The sequence below is a fragment of the Poromitra crassiceps genome (assembly GCF_964638095.1).
Source record: "Poromitra crassiceps genome assembly, chromosome: 2".
Classification (NCBI taxonomy): domain Eukaryota; kingdom Metazoa; phylum Chordata; class Actinopteri; order Beryciformes; family Melamphaidae; genus Poromitra; species Poromitra crassiceps.
Genome location: NC_139624.1, coordinates 31,790,404 through 31,809,761, shown reverse-complemented (window position 1 = coordinate 31,809,761; position 19,358 = coordinate 31,790,404). Strand labels below are relative to the sequence as shown.

General features: G+C 45.9%; 1 protein-coding gene across 1 annotated transcript in view; it reads right to left on the bottom strand.

Annotated features, from left to right (window-relative positions):
• Positions 1 to 19,358, bottom strand: part of LOC310799306 (fibulin-1-like) — a gene marked incomplete at its 5' end in the record, with an annotated part of 44,855 nt that overhangs the window by 8,979 nt on the left and 16,518 nt on the right. Inside the window, 7 exons of the mRNA XM_083661903.1 lie at positions 8,253 to 8,376; positions 9,531 to 9,662; positions 12,053 to 12,172; positions 12,985 to 13,110; positions 16,393 to 16,515; positions 16,825 to 16,968; positions 18,793 to 18,930. Coding sequence (XP_083518029.1) covers positions 8,253 to 8,376; positions 9,531 to 9,662; positions 12,053 to 12,172; positions 12,985 to 13,110; positions 16,393 to 16,515; positions 16,825 to 16,968; positions 18,793 to 18,930 — 907 coding nt within the window. The remainder of the gene's footprint in view (positions 1 to 8,252; positions 8,377 to 9,530; positions 9,663 to 12,052; positions 12,173 to 12,984; positions 13,111 to 16,392; positions 16,516 to 16,824; positions 16,969 to 18,792; positions 18,931 to 19,358) is intronic.

Below are 19,358 nucleotides of genomic sequence, written 5' to 3'. Positions count from 1 at the left end.
ACCTACGGACTGAACACGGCCGTAACACATCAACAGACCGGTCGCCTCGTCCCTTCTCACAACCAGTCTGTTCAGTGTTGTTGTAGGGAAAGACACTCCTTCTTGAGCAGCAAGGCATAAATCCAAGAGCGCAGCTTCACGCTCCTCAACAGACGGTACCGCCTCCCACTGTACTCGATTGCCGGGCCTGCTACGCCGCCAGATGTGAACTAACCTGCGGACATAGCTCACAGCTCCACAGAGTTTCGACAAAGAGTGGTGTCTCGCTAAATCCACTTGACTCACAAGAGCAGACCCCCACAGCTCCTTTGTTCCATCATCAGGTGCTTTCGTAGGCCCTGCAGCTACAGTGTTGACGACAGCTGACCCTCCATCATTGACCGGCGAAGACGTCCCAACACCGACTGGCGGCGATGTTGCATCACCAACCGGCGATGACGCCCGGAGCCTTGCCTGGGCTCTCGTCAGAACGGCAGTGAACGCCTTCCTTTGCATCGCGCTCACTAACTCTCTAGACCCAGCAGCGACGTCAGCAGCGGACTTCATGGGCCATTCTTCCGTTGGTTTGGCCAGAAACCCGGGTCCATTCTGCCAGAGGGAGACACCACTTAGTTGCTCAGGAGAACACCCCCTCGCGACCAGATCGGCTATATTCTCCGTCCCGGGAATCCACCACCAGTCAGTGGTAGGTCCAGCCTTTTGGATTTCTCCAATCCGGTTAGCAAAAAAGGTCTGGAAACCATAACTGTCCCTTTGGATAGCGCCCAGAACCGTCTGGCTATCGACAAAATGGAACCATCTCTCCACCTCCAGCCGACCATGTTTCAACATGAACATCTTCAGCCGGGCGGCAATAACAGCCCCGCAAATCTCTGCCTTCACGCAGTCGCCCTTCTGATCTAAAGGAGCTAACTTGGCCTTGGATTCGACCAGACGAGTTGCGACACCACTTGTAGTGTCCCAGCGCAAATAAAGCACTGCTCCATATGCTTCTGAACTACCGTCGGAGAAGGTTATTCCCCAGGGCTTACCCATCCAGCCGGACGGTGTAATGCTCCTGGGGAACGTGATGGTGCTCAGTCCGGTGTACTCCTCAAAAAGCTCGACTGCTTGCCCGCGAAGGTTGTCAGACAACGGCTGGTCCCATGTGTCTTTGGTCAAAGTCCCAGCTTCCTGAAACGCTCTTCTCACAAGAATGACGCCTTTCTGTTTCAGGGGCGTTGCTAGGCCGATGGGATCGTAAAGACTGGCCACCTGACTCAACAACATGCGGCGAGTCAGAGGATTCGGTGTCTTCTTCTTAACCTCCTCCAAAGTGAGGTCAGACTCTGTGCGCATTTTCCTCTTCCTGGTGGAGAAGTTGATTGCCACCATCAGGAAGAGTTTGTCTTCTGTGACATGATAGCCAACTCCTAGAGCTTTATTATCCTCCTCACGCATCTGGTTCGGCAAGACAATAGTCTCTGCTTTGGTGGATTCAGCTCCATCCCTCCCACTTTGACCAGATTTCACCCATGGCTTAAGGTGAAACCCTCCGGTTGCTAGTATAGCCTCAACCCCTGCCAGGATTTCTCCTAGTTTCTTGGGATCGTTGTGGGAAATCAGGATGTCATCGACATAAGAGCAGTCCACAATAGCGCTTCTTTCATCCACCATGTCAACGAACTGGGGCAAGCTGGCTGTCTCCCGCATGGCCACCTGCGCGATACAACCGGCTGGCTTGTCTCCCATATTTACTCGCACCACTGCATACTCCCCGATCTCGTCGTCCGGCGAGTCTCTCCACAGGAACCTGTGCAGGTGCACTTCCTGCTCTTCTAACCAGACGGAGTTATACATTTTTGATATGTCTCCGATGGCAGCATACTCCCCCTCCCGGAAGCGCAGCAGCACTGCACGGATGGGGTTCAGAACATCCGGTCCTTTGAGCAGGATGCCGTTCATGCTCACCCCCCGGTACTCCTGACTGCTGTCCCAAACAATCCTCACTGGCGTGGAACTGGAATGTGGGTTGGGCGCCATAAGGTGGTTAACATACCAAACAGCCCCGCTCCAACTGTCCATCTCAGTCTTTGATAGCTTGACTGCAGCCCCTCTCTTGAGCATGTCGTGCATCTGAAACGCATATGCCCTTTGCCACATAGGGTCCCGTCCAAGACGCATCTCAGACTTAAGGAATGTGGCCTCTACAGCCTTGCGATTGTTTGGCAGGCTAGTAGGGTCTTCTTTCCACGGGTAGCTCGCATCCCAGTGAGGCTTGTCGCTGTGCGCATCGCTGGTCTTGAAGGTCAGGCCTTTCTTGATTATTTCAAGTTCTCTCTCATCTGAAAGAGACATTTCTTTACCGCCAGGCGCACATTTCCCACATCTGCAACCTCCACAAATGGGATCACAAGGAGCCCCGATGCTGTCCCAATGAAGCCATTTCAAGATGTCAGCGTTACAGGAAGCCGCTGTCTTGACCTCCACGTTGCCCTGCCCGGATCGGCCTTGAATAATGTCAATTTTCACAGCCTCACTCCTCATGGACAAAGCGAAGTGAGTCAACGCTGGCCTCGCTGTCATTTCACTGCTCTCTGACAGCTCAGGATGCACTCCACTCACAATCTTCCCAAGAGGTCCGTCCCACAGCACTAAGTCACCACACCGCCTCATGCATTGAGGGGCGAGACGACCCTCTCGGGCGCTGATGAGCAGTTCGATTTTGTTAGGGCGCCTCAACTCCCCCGGCTCAACACCCGGGAAAATCTTAGCCAACCGTCTGGGGTCAACGACACAGTCAATTCTGGCAATCTCTTCCAGGCCATAGCAGGTTATTTCGTGACTTTGAGGAAGAGGGTCGCCATCCTTTCTCACTTTCAGGCACACACGATACTTGCTTGTCTCCACCTTGACTTCCATCCCACCAACGCCATGCACAACTAGTGCGACGGGCTCCCCTTTCAGTTCCAGCCGCTTTGCTGCTTCGTGGGTTATGTAATTCGTGTCAGAGGCGAGATCAATTAGTGCGCCCATCCTTCCCCACGCCTGGTTGTGGCCTCAACCAGCATCATGAGAGCTGGTAGCTCTGCCGACTCTTCCATGCCTGCACACACCGTGGAGGATATCTTGTTTGTACAAGCTTCACGAACACCAGCTAGTTGCTCTTCAGAGAGGCCTAGCTTAGCAAACTTAGCCTCCATCTGTGCCGTGGGACCAATATGCTCTCTTTTTACTTCCTCCTTAGCCCCCCATTTAGCACCATTCCCACTGGGTTTGTCCTTTACTGCAGTGTCTTTAGGGGTTTTAAGGCACAATAAGTAATGGTGATCCACTACCGCTTCGCCCTTTTTGCATTCAAAATTCTTGCACAAAAAGTTCCTTTTGCAAGGTCCATCGTGAGGATTCAGGCACTTAAAGCATCCCTTTATCTTCTTTACCTGAGCCCTCCTCTCAGATGCACTGGCCTTTCTGAAAGTGCTACATCGATAGAGCTGCCCTGCATGTCCAGTTTCGCTGCATACTTCACAAGAGCCTTGCGACGGGTTGCTCTTCTCACCGCTTACTGTTGCTCTTGTAGATGCACGCCTATCCTGCGCTTTGCTTCCTGGCTGCTCATTCGGCCTGTTGCGGTACTGTGAGTCGTTCATTCTGCTAGAGCCAGCCCGCCTGGTCTGAAGCTGCTCAGCCTCCATCAATACAGTAGTCTGGTCTCTAAGAAATTCCAACAGTCTGTTAAACCGATTTCGTGCGGTCACCCCATTCCTTGGGTCGCAGCGAAATAGCAGCCACCGTTGCTGCATCTCGTACGGTAGCTTACTTTCAAGTGCGTGGACCACCAACTGATTGTTTATTGCGTCTTCACTCTGCAAGTCAGTGAGGTCAATTACAGCTCTCTCCACTGCTTGGATAAGCTGCAATGTCTCTCTTGGTTGGTTACCACGTACAGCTGGCAACTCTTGCAGTTCCATTATAATGTCATTGACAATTTGTGAAACGTTACCGTACCGATTTTCTAACGCTCGGAAAACATCCGCTGCATCACGACAATAATGCAGTCTCAGTTCGTCTTTCACTGCTTTATCCAGACTATCTAGCAAGTGAAATAGCATTAGCTTGAGTGAGCCCGATGGCTCTGCCATAGCTTGTAACTCAAGCCAATTCTCTTTCCAGCGGAAATACGTTCTCCTATCTCCACTGAATCTTGGGAGGCTCAGGGGCGCTAGAGCTAGTCGTGGCACCACCGCAGCATGCGCAGCATGCGTCACGTCCCTCTTTGCTGCAGCCTCACCGCCGCTGTCATCTAGCGCGCGTAAACGAGCTCTTTGACCTGCATTCATCTCCTCCAGCGTCGGTATCGGTGGACGACCCGTAGACACACATGCCCCGCTGTCCACTGTGTTACTGGTCTGGAGAATCCTCTCACCTGACCCCTCTCCGATGACAGGTGTTTTGCTTGGGCTGGTAGTAGAGGTTCTGTCCTCGTCGTCCTCTGTGTCACATACACGGCGACGTAATTTTCTGATGACCTCTTTTACTTCACGGTCTTTGTCTTTGTAGCACCCTCGCAGCACATTACCTTCGCTCTTGGGGACAAAGGGGGCCCACTTTTCCACTAGCCCCTCAATTTCTGTTATAGCAAAGTCCAAAGCCCCACACACCTCTTCATATTGATGAGACGTTACGTCGCTATTTGCAAAGTCTTTGGCTTTATCAAATTCTCCTGTTAGTCTGACTTTTGCATTTTCAAAATGGTCAGAAACATTGTCCTTCCATACCAAATCTTGCAGTTTCTGCATAGCGTCTCTGTATTTTGTGCGACAGCTCGCCCATTTGGTATTAACATCACCCACCTCTTTGGTATCTAATTCTTCTCCATCTTCTAAAGCTGCTGTGTAATCCTCCGTAATTCCCCATAAAGTGTCATAAGCAGACTTAAGTGCTCTCTGTTCACTTATTAGCTCATCACCAGTGAATAAATCAATGCTATCAATTATCTTGTTGAGTCTCTTTGTGAACTCTCGTTGCGCACTTGTGCGGTTTCTCTTCAAGTCCTCTATTGTTGGGGCCATGATGAAAAGTTTGTGATGCCTTCAATATGGGGAAAATGGCCGCTTCACTGGAGGCCGGTTTACGTTTAGCTTAGCATAAGGGGTCGCTCTTCAATAGCAGGTATGCACACAGTTCTTTGTTAGCTTTAGCTTGTGATGGTGAAACTTATGAGCACACAGTTCAGGCACAGACACAGACAACTTGTGAAGAGGTTACTTATGACCATGCACGTCTTGTGGTGGGGCTTTGTTGATGGTGGTGTGGCTTTGTTGATGGAGCTTTGACGATGGGTTGCTTGCTTCAAGCTGTGGAGCTGGTCGCTTTTCCGAAGTCGGCCCTCCACGATGACCCGGCGTCGACCTGGCCTTGCTTCACCCTGGTCAGCACACGAACCACGGGTCTGACCACGACGCACGGGTCGGTCTTTTATAACTATTGTGGCTTTACCGGGCCACTACTGTTATATTACTGTGCGGAATTTAATAAACTAAATCCAAATAGCCTATCATATCCCCCCGCATAGGGTACTTTGCTGTTCTGGATACACGGTGAAATCACTCAACCACTACTAATATTGCAATAATCAATAAACAACAAATTATCTTTTTGTCATTTATTTCACTACTCACACTCATACACATACATACACACACTAACTATACTTTGCACAGTCCTAAAGTTCCACTAAGACCGACCCGTGTTCCTCACAGGCTGTTTAGCCTTTAGCTGGCAAGCTAGGTGGTAGTAGTAGCAATACTGGTAGCAGTAGGTAATATACTGTATAAGAAGAAAAGAAAAAGAATAGACATGTTAAACGATGTACATAAGATCAACTGTGAATCTTCTACAATTTGAGTGTATCAATGGCTTATTTACGCCAATGACGAAAGTTTTATCTAACAATAACGACTACTCACACAACGGACCATCCAGACACGGCAAAATGCTTTCACGGACTGAAAACCACAGACCCGCACATGCGCAGAGATCACCTAACGTTGCAACGCAGAGAAAACCCAATAACTTCCGGGTTATTTCCGGTAGTCCCCCGTAGTGTTATTATAGCAGACAAAACCGCCTATCCGTACCAAATTAACATACTTTTGAGTCCAGCAGTCGGCCCTAATGTTATCGACTATGACGAGCATAATTTACTTTACCAACAGCGTTGAAGGTGCGCCCATTTATCAACCGCAAACCGAAGTTTTAACTACTGTAAACACAGTTTAGGCTAACGCTAGCGGCTAATTGCTAGCCGTCTGAACCGGAAGTCCTGAACGACTAGACAACGGTCAAATCTATTACTTTAAACACAGATCTGATTACACAGTTGACCTATGCTCACGTTATTAACACCAGAAATACTTAAGAAATTATACAAAATATACATCACTTTGTAATATATATATGAAATAAACGGTAAACAAATAAAATACCGACGTAGTTTTAACAAAGTGTGCCGGCTCTCTCCAACCACTAGATGGCACTTCAGTCTCACCTATGGTCTAATCTTGCATGTAAATCTACATTTGCACTGAGAAAACAGCAAAACCTGACAGCATGTGTTGGTATTCAGTCAAAGAAGTAAAAAAAGTTGTATTTAAATGTCATTTTTTAATTGCAAACACACAGAAGTTATAGAAAAAGTGAAGCTGCCAGACAGATTTCAGGTAGATTGAGCAGCCACCAATGCACTCGAAGAATCCTGTAATGCTGGTGATGATCTTAAACAGTTACTGAGCCCCATCTAGTGGCAAATGAAAGTCAAAACACCCGACTAATATCTACTGGTACTGTACATCATATCCTAAAATAAATAATAAACACACGTAAAGGCATAGAGTACAGCTAAACAAACAGCTGCATTACAGCATTTCCTCATCTTAATGTGGCTGATTTTAGGACCAGCCACCTCCCTAAAACAAGAAAAACACACCTTCTACACATTTTACAGTAACATCCTTACTGGCCATTTTGGCATTTTGTCTTAGCATCCCATAATATTCCAGGTCCACCTTGATTTAGTCCCATTTTAAATTCCGCGAACACTTCTAATACGGCAGTATTCTTGAGGGGCGGATGGGCTGGTCATGTGTGACAAACACAGCGATCTTGGCCATGTAGAGGTGCACCATCCCGTAGCGAATGAGCCTCATCTCCACAGTCAGAAAAAAGTCCCGGGGCTGGGACAGGGTGCGGCGCAGTGAGATCACTCCACCGTGGGCCTGCTTCTGCGCGTTGAAGTACCCCTCCTCGTCTCCGGAGACGATGTCGAGCAGCATGTCGTCCCCCGGCACAGAGTTGGAGGGGCCCATCCGGAAAACGTCGGCGGGGACGGGGGCGTTGGTCGGGAAGGTGATGTTGTAGAAAGAGATTCTCAATGGCAGCGAGAAACACGACGCAGGGTCCCGCGCGAACTCGCAAGTTACGCGCTCGCAACGGCTGGAAGGGGGAAAAACGCAAGGATGGGTTCACTGGGTGTGGGGCAGAAACGGTTGCATGCAGAGAGAGACAAAAGAAAAGAAAGAGAGGCAGTGAGAGATGGAGGTAGGGAGTGAGAGAGGTGTGTGACCACTGTAACTAAAAAGCTTATATGAAGAACGGTGGGCAAACAACTTCATGTCCATCCAACGGAGAAAAGAAATTGTCAAGAAAGAGAAAGCATGCATATGAAACATGAAAGATGACCTGAGATTGACAAAGAGTCTAGAGCAGTGATACTCAACTTGCGGCCCGGGGGCCAGATGCGGCCCGCGACAGGGTGCAGAGTGGCCCCCCGACCATTTTCTAATAATTTCACGTTAGTTTTCATTGTGAATTAGAATCTAATTCACAATAAAAACTAACGTGAAATAAAGTTTGACTGAGCACCAGCTAAATTGTCAAATACCGCCGTCTGCTCGCTACCGAGGCACTTATAGGCTACTTAACCTAACTAACTTAACCTAACTAACTATCCAGCGTGCACAACATTGTCAGACTAAACTCCGGCTGACACCCCAAAAACCTACAATCCGCTACAGAAAAATGTATATTAATATTTGTTTATTAACTGGCCCCTGGCCTCCTATCATTTTGCAAACGTGGCTCCGGGCAAAGCAAGTTGAGTATCCCTGGTCTAGACTATAAAGAGGGTACATTGTGTCATGCACAGCCAAGGGTCATCAGTCCATTCATGTCAACAGCTAGTCATAACCAAGTAGGCACTCGTCAGCTCTCACCCCTCTGCTGCTTGGCGGAAGTTTGCCGGGCATTGCAAGGACAGGCAACGGAATCCTCCCTGCACGTTGAAGCAGCTCTCAGAGACAGAGCAGGTGTGGCTCCCCGCCACGCACTCGTCAATGTCTGAACACACAGGAAGAGCAACGGTTAAGCATTTCCAATCATATTAGCTGGCCAACAAATTCAGCTTACAAGTGTCTTATTGTGTGCCTGCTGATGACACACATCTATCTGGACACACACTGACACTGCAGCAGTTCTGGACCGAAGCATAAAAGGTGTCTTCCCTGACACATTTAGAAAATGTATGGTAAAGCGTCTGGGGGAAAACGATCACTTCTGACCGATCTTCATTTAAAATCTGCAGGGGGTTGTCAGGGTTTTTGATCAATATACCAATCGCTCAACGATTACTTTTCTAATATTTTCAAAGGACTCCCAGAGACTTGTGTAGGAGAAGAAAAGTTATATTCTGCTGTACTTATGTTGTTGCAATTCCTACTGGTCACATCAGAGGTTGATAAATGCCATATTTCAATTTCAATTCAACTTTATTCCAGACACTTAGGAAGGTCCATAGGAGAACATAACACTATACAATACAATACAAAACATAGAGAAAATATAAAAACAGACCTTGATATCAAGATTACAGTCATACATAGAGGCTCTTTCGCCAATGTTGCCACATGGTTGAGTTGAACCTGGTGTTACTTTTGACAGGATTAATTAAGGCCAAAATAACACTGTTCATCGAGTCATCTAAACGACACATAAATCTGTACATGAGGTTTCTTAAAAGTGCTTTAAATGTAGGTATACCTACACTGACAAACAGCTGGCTGGCACTGTGCCATCTAGGGACACGCAACAATAGTCGTAGTGCATCATTATAGGCCACGTTTAGTCTTTGCAAGCTGCTTCTCCTGTAGCTGCTCCACAGGTGAGCAGTATACAGCGGCGTACAGTACGCTCTGAACAGTGAGGCTTTGACATCTGAAGTACACATATGAAATTTGCGAATCAACATGTTTGCCTCTGCATAAAGTTTACAACGCTGTCTCTTAATATCGTTATCATCAGACAAATCATCTGTAATACAATACTGCCATAGATTGTTTAATGTCCCTTAATAGTGTTGCCAACATGTCCAAAGTGGATCTACATCTTGTCAACTCCAGCCTGACATACACAAACCTTTCACATACCTGTATACAGTGTCAAAGTAATAAGTATAAATGGCTGAAAACTACAGGAGGTAAGGTTTGTTTCCTGACCTTGGCATGTGCGTCCGTTGGGGGCCAGTGTGTAGCCGGTGGGGGGGCAGGTGCAGTAGAAACTGCCCGGGGCGTTGGAGCAGCGGTAGGAACACACATGACCTCCAGTAGGCAGGGCGCACTCATCAATATCTGAGAGCAGAGAAGAAGTCCCAGGTCAATGGCTGCTCAGTAGCCTATCAGTAAGACATGCCTGCTTCAAATGCAGATAACAGGAATGACACTCCCTGGCCCACGCCGCCTTTGTGTCATGTCAGATTTGCCGTAAATTCAAGCAGCCGATGGGGAAAAACCATTCACATCAGCTTAGTGGTAATTACAAGTACGGTAGGTCATGGGTGAACTTTTGTCTGATATCTCCCACTTGGCATCATGAAGTTTGTCAACACAGCTGGAAAAGATGGCAGCAAACCCATGGAAGTCGGTAGTCGATTAAAAGTTTAAATTATCCGGTGAAGCTCCCTGCTGTCAGGTGAAAAGAAGTGGCTGGCAACTGCACATGTGTCGGAGGAAGCATGTGTGTGTTTACAGCTCTCCACAGATCGGCAGAGGGGGTGGGGCAGCGACCGGAGGAATTGGCCAAGTACAATTGGGGAGAAAAATGGGAGGGAATCTGAAAACCTATATATATATATAATATAAATAATATAAAAATAAATATATATACACAGTATACTGTATATATATATATATATATATATATATATACCGTAAATTCCGGACTATAAGCCGCACCTTTTTTCCCGTTTCTTGGCCTTTTTTGGCCCCTGCGGCTTATATAACGGTGCGGCTTATCTATGGATTTTTTCCAAAAAAAAAAAAAAAAAAAAAAAAAAATCTCTCTTTTTTAGCACTCTTTCTAACTATAAATCCACTTCTGTTTTAATTTCCTCTCTTGCCCTCTTTTCACCACACTGTATGACACTGTATGACACTGTGTGCACTGTAAAAAACAACACAGGTGGTGTTGTGTTATGTTGTTTTGTTGAAATGCTAATAAATGGGAGCTTCCTCAAACAGCCATCTCTTTCCCGACAATCCCCTCTGTGCATGAACCCTTACATATGGTAATTAAACATTAAAACACAATAAAAAATAAATAAAAAAAATACCATTAAAACACCCGCAGCTTATAGTCCGGTGCGGCTTATATAAGAAAAAAATAGTCAACTTTGCAGGTGCGGCTTATACACCGGTGCGGCTTATAGTCCGGAATTTACGGTATATATATATAATTTTAATTATCAGTTTCACACCAGTAGCGTAGCCAGACTCGGCTCATTGGGTGTGCCACAGAAAGCCAGGGTGTGCCAGGGGGCGGACCATTTGGTGGCGGCCGCGAGGCGGCCGCCAAATTTTTTTTGGGTCTTTTCAAACCAGATTTAGAGGAATATTTGTGTGTTGTTTGCTCCTTTTCGCACTCATTATTAGCAGGTAGAAGCAGTCAATTAAATTGTATTTTTTGGCAACATGTAAAACCACTTTGTTTAGTATCTCAAAAAGTCTCACCTACTTTTTCCAATGAGTGTTCTAGTCGGGAAAGAACGCAAATTTGTTTGGCATGTTCGTGTGGACCCGTATATTATTAGAAATCTGAGACGCATGCAGATGCATGACTGAAAAGTCTCCTGGCTAACGTTAAATGCGAAGGGACACGCCGCCAACATCTTCACTGTGCGTGGCGTGCATTAGAAAGTGCGTTTCACAGTGATACATGGGGGCTGCTAGTACTGTTAACGCTAGTTAGATAGTACAGTAGTGTGGCAGTCTCTAATATGCTACCGCCGTTCATTCCCCCAAAAGCACACACAACAGCGCTAGAAACAATCACATACATGTTGTGACTTGTGTACTCACCATGCGATCATCAAATAATAATCCAAAGTACGCGAAACTGTCATTTTCAAAGTAAATCCATAGCGAGAGGAACCAGCAAGAGTGGTTCCAAGAGGGTTACCTCTCTGCAACGAAAATCACTTCCTTGTTTGCCTGAGACGCATGGGTACACATGCGTCTCAGGCAAACAAGGAAGTGATTTTCGTTGCAGATGGGAACGCTCTTTGCTACTTATTTTCTCTATGGATTTACTTGCAGGCGGACAGTTGGACACAGTGCATGACAGCGTTGACATGTGTTTTGCAGACAAAACAAAACACTTTTTTTACCCCATTTTTTTGGGTGCGCCAGTGGCCTGTCTGGGTGGCATTTGCACACCCTAGCGCACCCGTGGCTACGCGCATGTTTCACACTAATGCAATCAACTTTACTTAAGAAAGTGTCTGCTGCAGTTTCTGAGCTGGCTCTAAATTGGGCCTCTATTTTTATGAGTGGCAGAGGAGTGTGACTGTCATGTAACTGAAAAGTTACAAGTTCGACGCACCAGCCAATGTGCTTCCTGTCCAGCCAAAGTGTCATTAAGCAAGACACTGAGCCTCTAGCCTCTTTTGGCCCTCGTAAGCTGCCAGTCTAACATATATTATGTAGCCTACATACAGTGTAGAGACAGATTCAACATACAGTACCTTCACATGTAATACCATCCATGTCACTCAGTTGGTAGCCGCTGCGGCAGTAGCACTGGTAGGAGCCGTAGACGTTGGCACACTCCTGGCTGCAGGGTTTGGCCTCACACTCATTCACATCTGTCAACAAGCAGGTGAAGGTTAGATACAGTGTGTCTGTTTACAACTCCATTTTGTTCAGAGATTAATTTTTGGCATTTGTTTTAGACAGCATGCAATAATAGACAGACAGGAAAGATGGGAGAAAGAGAAAAGCTAGAGTATGTGTGCCTGCCTGGCCTAGTGAGCAACTATAGTGCTTCAAAGCTCGACCTTTGCAATACAAGACACTTCTATCTGTTATGTAACAACTCAAAAAATCCTGCTGGCATCAATACAAGCTGCTGCTTCACAAAGTGCATTGTTTTCCTTCTCTCACTACACACTCACACACACAACACACACTCACACACACGCACGCGCGCGCGCGCGCGCGCGCGCACGCACGCACGCACGCACGCACGCACGCACGCACGCACGCACGCACGCACACACACACACACACACACACACACACACACACACACACACACACACACACACACACACACACACACACACACACCTAAAGTTCATCACTCAACATTACAAAAATATAGAGGAACCAGGTGTTATTATTGTGTCAATCAAATAATGCAGTAGTCAACTTGTTGATGGTTGTTTCCAGTCTTTGAGCACAACTTTCTTTATGTTTTCATTAAATATTATATGAAATGTGTGTTTCCAGTCATGGCCATGGCATTCAGATGTAGCCACTGTTATGCGGATCCGAACTGACCAAATGTAGGGATCCAGAAGGAACTACAGCCCATTCTGGGTTCTAATCCATAATTATATGGAATTCTGCACAAATGAGAATCATAAGGACTGAGTGACACCAGATTTGAGTTTACCTTCACAGTTCCTGCCATCCTGGGCCAGTTTGAAGCCCGTGGAGCAGCTGCACTGGTAGGACCCCTGTGTGTTGTCACACTTGTGGGCGCAGAGTCGTCCTGGGTAATGCCTGCACTCATTGATATCTGCAGCACACAGCAGATGATACAGCAAAGGCATTATACATTTTGAGAATTTGCGAGAGATCCCAATACTGTCTATCTAGAAAATGAGTGCTCAGATTATGTATGAGTGTTTCACTGCTTAACTTTATTAGATGCGTCCCTGTCTGGCTTGTAGTATTGTGTTCCAGGTAGTAGGGATGCACGCTGATATGAGCACATCATCAGTATCGGCCGATAAAACTTTTCAAATTAAATATCGGCATCAGCCTGAACCAAACATTTCTGCCGACATGACAGGCCGATAAAATGATGCTTTAATTATGTCCAAATGCTCGATGCTTGACTAAATGCTTGAAATAGGTCAGATTTGCCCTGGTTGTGGTGGTTATTGTCAGGATTGTCTCAGGGAGAGCATCATCCATGCCTGTTTAGTAGGATGAATCTTAGAGATTTGTTTGAAACTAAATGTTGCATAAAAAAAGCTATTATACAGTCTATGCCAAAGAGACTGTATAATTGTAGACTATTTTGCATCAATGCCTAGCTCGGCCGACTGTGGTCAGCCAACTTAGTACACTTTGCTGTCTTTCGTTTGTTTCTGGTCAGCTGATTCTTTTGATAATGTATGCTTTCGCTTAATCAGTACTGGCTTTGACCTGGTGACTTGAGTTCCATTGGAAGAACATGGTTCATGTGTGTGTTATTCATTTTTTCTTATATATGGTCTCAGACTGACATCTTATATACAGTATATGACCTCAGACTGACATCATTAGGCAATTAGGTCAATCACATAATAAGAAAATCCAGCTCCATCATCACTGATGACGTCATCACTGATGATATCATCACGGAACTATAGCCTCAGCCTTAGGGCAATCAGCCTTAAGGCAAGTAGGGCAATTAATCTGCCCTAATAAAAAAAATCGGTAACGCTTTAGAATACCGCCCGCAAATAAGCATGTAGTTAGAGTATAACAACGGGGTTTAGGGCTGTAGTTATAGTCTAACTACGGGGTTTAAGGAGTGAATTATAAGATCTGTACTTATAGTCTAACTACGGGGTTTAAGGAGTGTAGTTATAGTATAACAACGGGGTTTAAGGAGTGTAGTTATGGTATAACAACGGGGTTTAAGGAGTGTAGTTATAGTCTAACAACAGGGTTTAAGGAGTGTAGTTAGAGTATAACAACGGGTTTAAGGAGTGTAGTTAGAGTATAACAACGGGGTTTAAGGAGTGTAGTTAGAGTATAACAACGGGGTTTAAGGAGTGAAAAAATACTTTAACTAGAGGGTAACAAGATCTGTACTTATAGTCTAACTACGGGGTCGCGGGCTGTATTATGAAGCAGGGGACAAATGTTTGTACTTATAGGCTAATTACGGGGTACCACACTGTACTTACAGGGTAACTACGGGGTTTAAGGAGTGTAGTTAGAGTATAACAACGGGGTTTATGGAGTGAAAAAATGCTTTAACTAGAGGGTAACAAGATCTGTACTTATAGTCTAACTACGGGGTCGCGGGCTGTATTATGAAGCAGGGGACAAATGTTTGTACTTATAGGCTAATTACGGGGTACCACACTGTACTTACAGGGTAACTACGGGGTTTAAGGAGTGTAGTTAGAGTATAACAACGGGGTTTATGGAGTGTAGTTAGAGTATAACAACGGGGTTTAAGGAGTGTAGTTAGAGTATAACAACGGGGTTTAAGGAGTCTAGTTAGAGTATAACAACGGGGTTTAAGGAGTGTAGTTAGAGTATAACAACGGGGTTTAAGGAGTGTAGTTAGAGTATAACAACGGGGTTTAAGGAGTCTAGTTAGAGTATAACAACGGGGTTTAAGGAGTGTAGTTAGAGTATAACAACGGGGTTTAAGGAGTCTAGTTAGAGTATAACAACGGGGTTTAAGGAGTCTAGTTAGAGTATAACAACGGGGTAAACCCCGTTGTTATACTCTAACTACACTCCTTAAACCCCGTTGTTATACTCTAACTAGACTCCTTACGGGGTTTACCCCGTTGTTATACTCTAACTAGACTCCTTAAACCCCGTTGTTATACTCTAACTAGACTCCTTAAACCCCGTTGTTATACTCTAACTACACTCCTTAAACCCCGTAGTTACCCTGTAAGTACAGTGTGGTACCCCGTAATTAGCCTATAAGTACAAACATTTGTCCCCTGCTTCATAATACAGCCCGCGACCCCGTAGTTAGACTATAAGTACAGATCTTGTTACCCTCTAGTTAAAGTATTTTTTCACTCCTTAAACCCCGTTGTTATACTCTAACTAGACTCCTTAAACCCCGTTGTTATACTCTAACTACACTCCTTAAACCCCGTTGTTATACTCTAACTAGACTCCTTAAACCCCGTTGTTATACTCTAACTACACTCCTTAAACCCTGTTGTTATACTCTAACTACACTCCTTAAACCCCGTTGTTATACTCTAACTAGACTCCTTAAACCCCGTTGTTATACTCTAACTACACTCCTTAAACCCCGTTGTTATACTCTAACTACACTCCTTAAACCCCGTTGTTATACTCTAACTAGACTCCTTAAACCCCGTTGTTATACTCTAACTACACTCCTTAAACCCCGTATTTACCCTGTAAGTACAGTGTGGTACCCCGTAATTAGCCTATAAGTACAAACATTTGTCCCCTGCTTCATAATACAGCCCGCGACCCCGTAGTTAGACTATAAGTACAGATCTTGTTACCCTCTAGTTAAAGTATTTTTTCACTCCTTAAACCCCGTTGTTATACTCTAACTACACTCCTTAAACCCCGTTGTTATACTCTAACTACACTCCTTAAACCCGTTGTTATACTCTAACTACACTCCTTAAACCCTGTTGTTAGACTATAACTACACTCCTTAAACCCCGTTGTTATACTATAACTACACTCCTTAAACCCCGTAGTTAGACTATAAGTACAGATCTTATAATTCACTCCTTAAACCCCGTAGTTAGACTATAACTACAGCCCTAAACCCCGTTGTTATACTCTAACTACATGCTTATTTGCGGGCTGTATTCTAAAGCGTTACCAAAAAATCCAGCTGAATCAGGTCACCCGAATGGGTGCCCTTTACACAGCCCGATCGCACGTAAAACGGCATAGCTGTGGCCGAACACAGAACTTGAAACAGCCCACATACTCAATTTTATATAGATAGATCAAACACAAACAAAAAAATCCAATATTGCACATTCTTATGACCTAGGGGAAATGTCCTCTCTGAAATAAGCGGGTTGGGGGAGTGGGTGGTGGTGTCAGCGTAGCGTACCTTCACACAGCTTGGTAATGCTGTTGAAGATGAAGCCAATCCTGCACTCACAGCGGTATGAGCCCACCAGGTTGATGCAACCGTGGTCGCCACACACATTTCCTGTACGGCACTCATCCACATCTATAGGAAAACAGAGAGTGTGGGAGAGAGAGAGAGAGAGAGAGAGAGAGAGAGAGAGAGAGAGAGAGAGAGAGAGAGAGAGAGAGAGAGAGAGAGAGCACACAGAAACCAGAATTACCTCTCTTTTATGAGTTGAAACAAGGGAAATTCCCTGCCTACCAGCATGAGGGTCACAGGTTCGAGTCCCTGTGTTACCTCCGTCTTGGTCGGGCATCCATACAGGCACAATTGGCCGTGTCTGCGGGTGGGAAGCCGGATCATATGTGTCAATCAAAGAGAAGAAAATCAATTTATCTTGACATTACTTACCATCGCAACGTGTGCCGTCCTGCTTGAGATGATAGCCTCGTCCACAGGTGATGGTGTTTTTTCGACAGGTGTAGGAGCCCACTGTGTTGATACAAGTTTGGCCAGGCAGGCATGGACTGGTCTGGGCCAAACACTCATTAATATCTAATGAGACAAACACACGGTGAGCATGACAACACTCAACAAGACTGAATTCATGCTCTATTGCTATTAGGGGAATTGACTCTGGCTAAAAGCATCATGTTAAGGCTGGAATGTTTTTGGATGTGTGTGACACCTAAACTCACAGATACAGCTGCCTACTGTGTCCTGAATGAAGCCGTCTCCACACCTAAACTCACAGATACAGCTGCCTACTGCATCCTGAATGAAGCCGTCTCCACACCTAAACTCATAGATACAGCTGCCTACTGTGTCCTGAATGAAGCCGTCTCCACACCTAAACTCATAGATACAGCTGCCTACTGTGTCCTGAATGAAGCCGTCTCCACACCTAAACTCATAGATACAGCTGCCTACTGCGTCCTGAATGAAGCCGTCTCCACACCTAAACTCATAGATACAGCTGCCTACTGCGTCCTGAATGAAGCCGTCTCCACACCTAAACTCACAGATACAGCTGCCTACTGTGTCCTGAATGAAGCCGTCTCCACAGCTAAACTCACAGATACAGCTGCCTACTGTGTCCTGAATGAAGCCGTCTCCACACCTAAACTCACAGATACAGCTACCTACTGTGTCCTGAATGAAGCCGTCTCCACACCTAAACTCACAGATACAGCTACCTACTGTGTCCTGAATGAAGCCGTCTCCACACCTAAACTCACAGATACAGCTGCCTACTGTGTCCTGACTCCTGAATGAACCCGTCTCCACACCTAAACTCACAGATACAGCTGCCTACTGTGTCCTGAATGAAGCCGTCTCCACACCTAAACTCACAGATACAGCTGCCTACTGTGTCCTGAATGAAGCCGTCTCCACACCTAAACTCATAGATACAGCTGCCTACTGCGTCCTGAATGAAGCCGTCTCCACACCTAAACTCATAGATACAGCTGCCTACTGTGTCCTGAATGAAGCCGTCTCCACACCTAAACTCATAGATACAGCTGCCTACTGCGTCCTGAATGAACCCGTCTCCACACCTAAACTCATAGATACAGCTGCCTACTGTGTCCTGAATGAAGCCGTCTCCACACCTAAACTCATAGATACAGCTGCCTACTGTGTCCTGAATGAAGCCGTCTCCACACCTAAACTCACAGATACAGCTGCTTACTGCGTCCTGAATGAAGCCGTCTCCACACCTAAACTCACCGATACAGCTGCCTATTACGTCCTGAATGAAGCCGTCTCCACAGCTAAACTCATAGATACAGCTGCCTACTGTGTCCTGAATGAAGCCGTCTCCACACCTAAACTCATAGATACAGCTGCCTACTGTGTCCTGAATGAAGCCGTCTCCACACCTAAACTCATAGATACAGCTGCCTACTGCGTCCTGAATGAACCCGTCTCCACACCTAAACTCATAGATACAGCTGCCTACTGTGTCCTGAATGAAGCCGTCTCCACACCTAAACTCATAGATACAGCTGCCTACTGTGTCCTGAATGAAGCCGTCTCCACACCTAAACTCATAGATACAGCTGCCTACTGCGTCCTGAATGAACCCGTCTCCACACCTAAACTCATAGATACAGCTGCCTACTGTGTCCTGAATGAAGCCGTCTCCACACCTAAACTCATAGATACAGCTGCCTACTGTGTCCTGAATGAAGCCGTCTCCACACCTAAACTCATAGATACAGCTGCCTACTGTGTCCTGAATGAAGCCGTCTCCACACCTAAACTCACCGATACAGCTGCCTATTACGTCCTGAATGAAGCCGTCTCCACAGCTAAACTCATAGATACAGCTGCCTATTGCGTCCTGAATGAAGCCGTCTCCACACCTAAACTCACCGATACAGCTGCCTATTGCGTCCTGAATGAAGCCGTCTCCACACCTCTCCTTTGGGTGGCAACGGAATGACCCTTCTGTGTTAGTGCAGACAAAGTCCTTTCCACAGTTATGGGTCCCCAAAACACACTCGTCAATATCTGGAAGGAGGCAGGGAGAAAAAGGTTTTTGGTACAAATATCCTCTATAAAACAAGGGAAACATATTTTACATCTATCTATCTATCTATCTATCTATCTATCTATCTATCTATCTATCTATCTATCTATCTATCTATCTATCTATCTATCTATCTATCTATCTATCTTCTTCTCTTATATTATAATAAGAGAAGTGTCCGTGTGCGTGTGAGTGAACAGAATTTCGTCCGGCCACGGCTGTGCCGTTTTCCGTGCGATCGGGCTGAAACTTTCAGGGGGAGTAAAGAGCACCCGTGCGGGTGACCTGACGGAGCCTGATTTTTTTATTAGGTGATTGCCCTGATGTCATCAGTGATATCATCTTCTCTTCTTCTTTTTAGTGTTTTATGGCAGTTGGCATCCTTAATGTTGCATTACCGCCCTCTTCT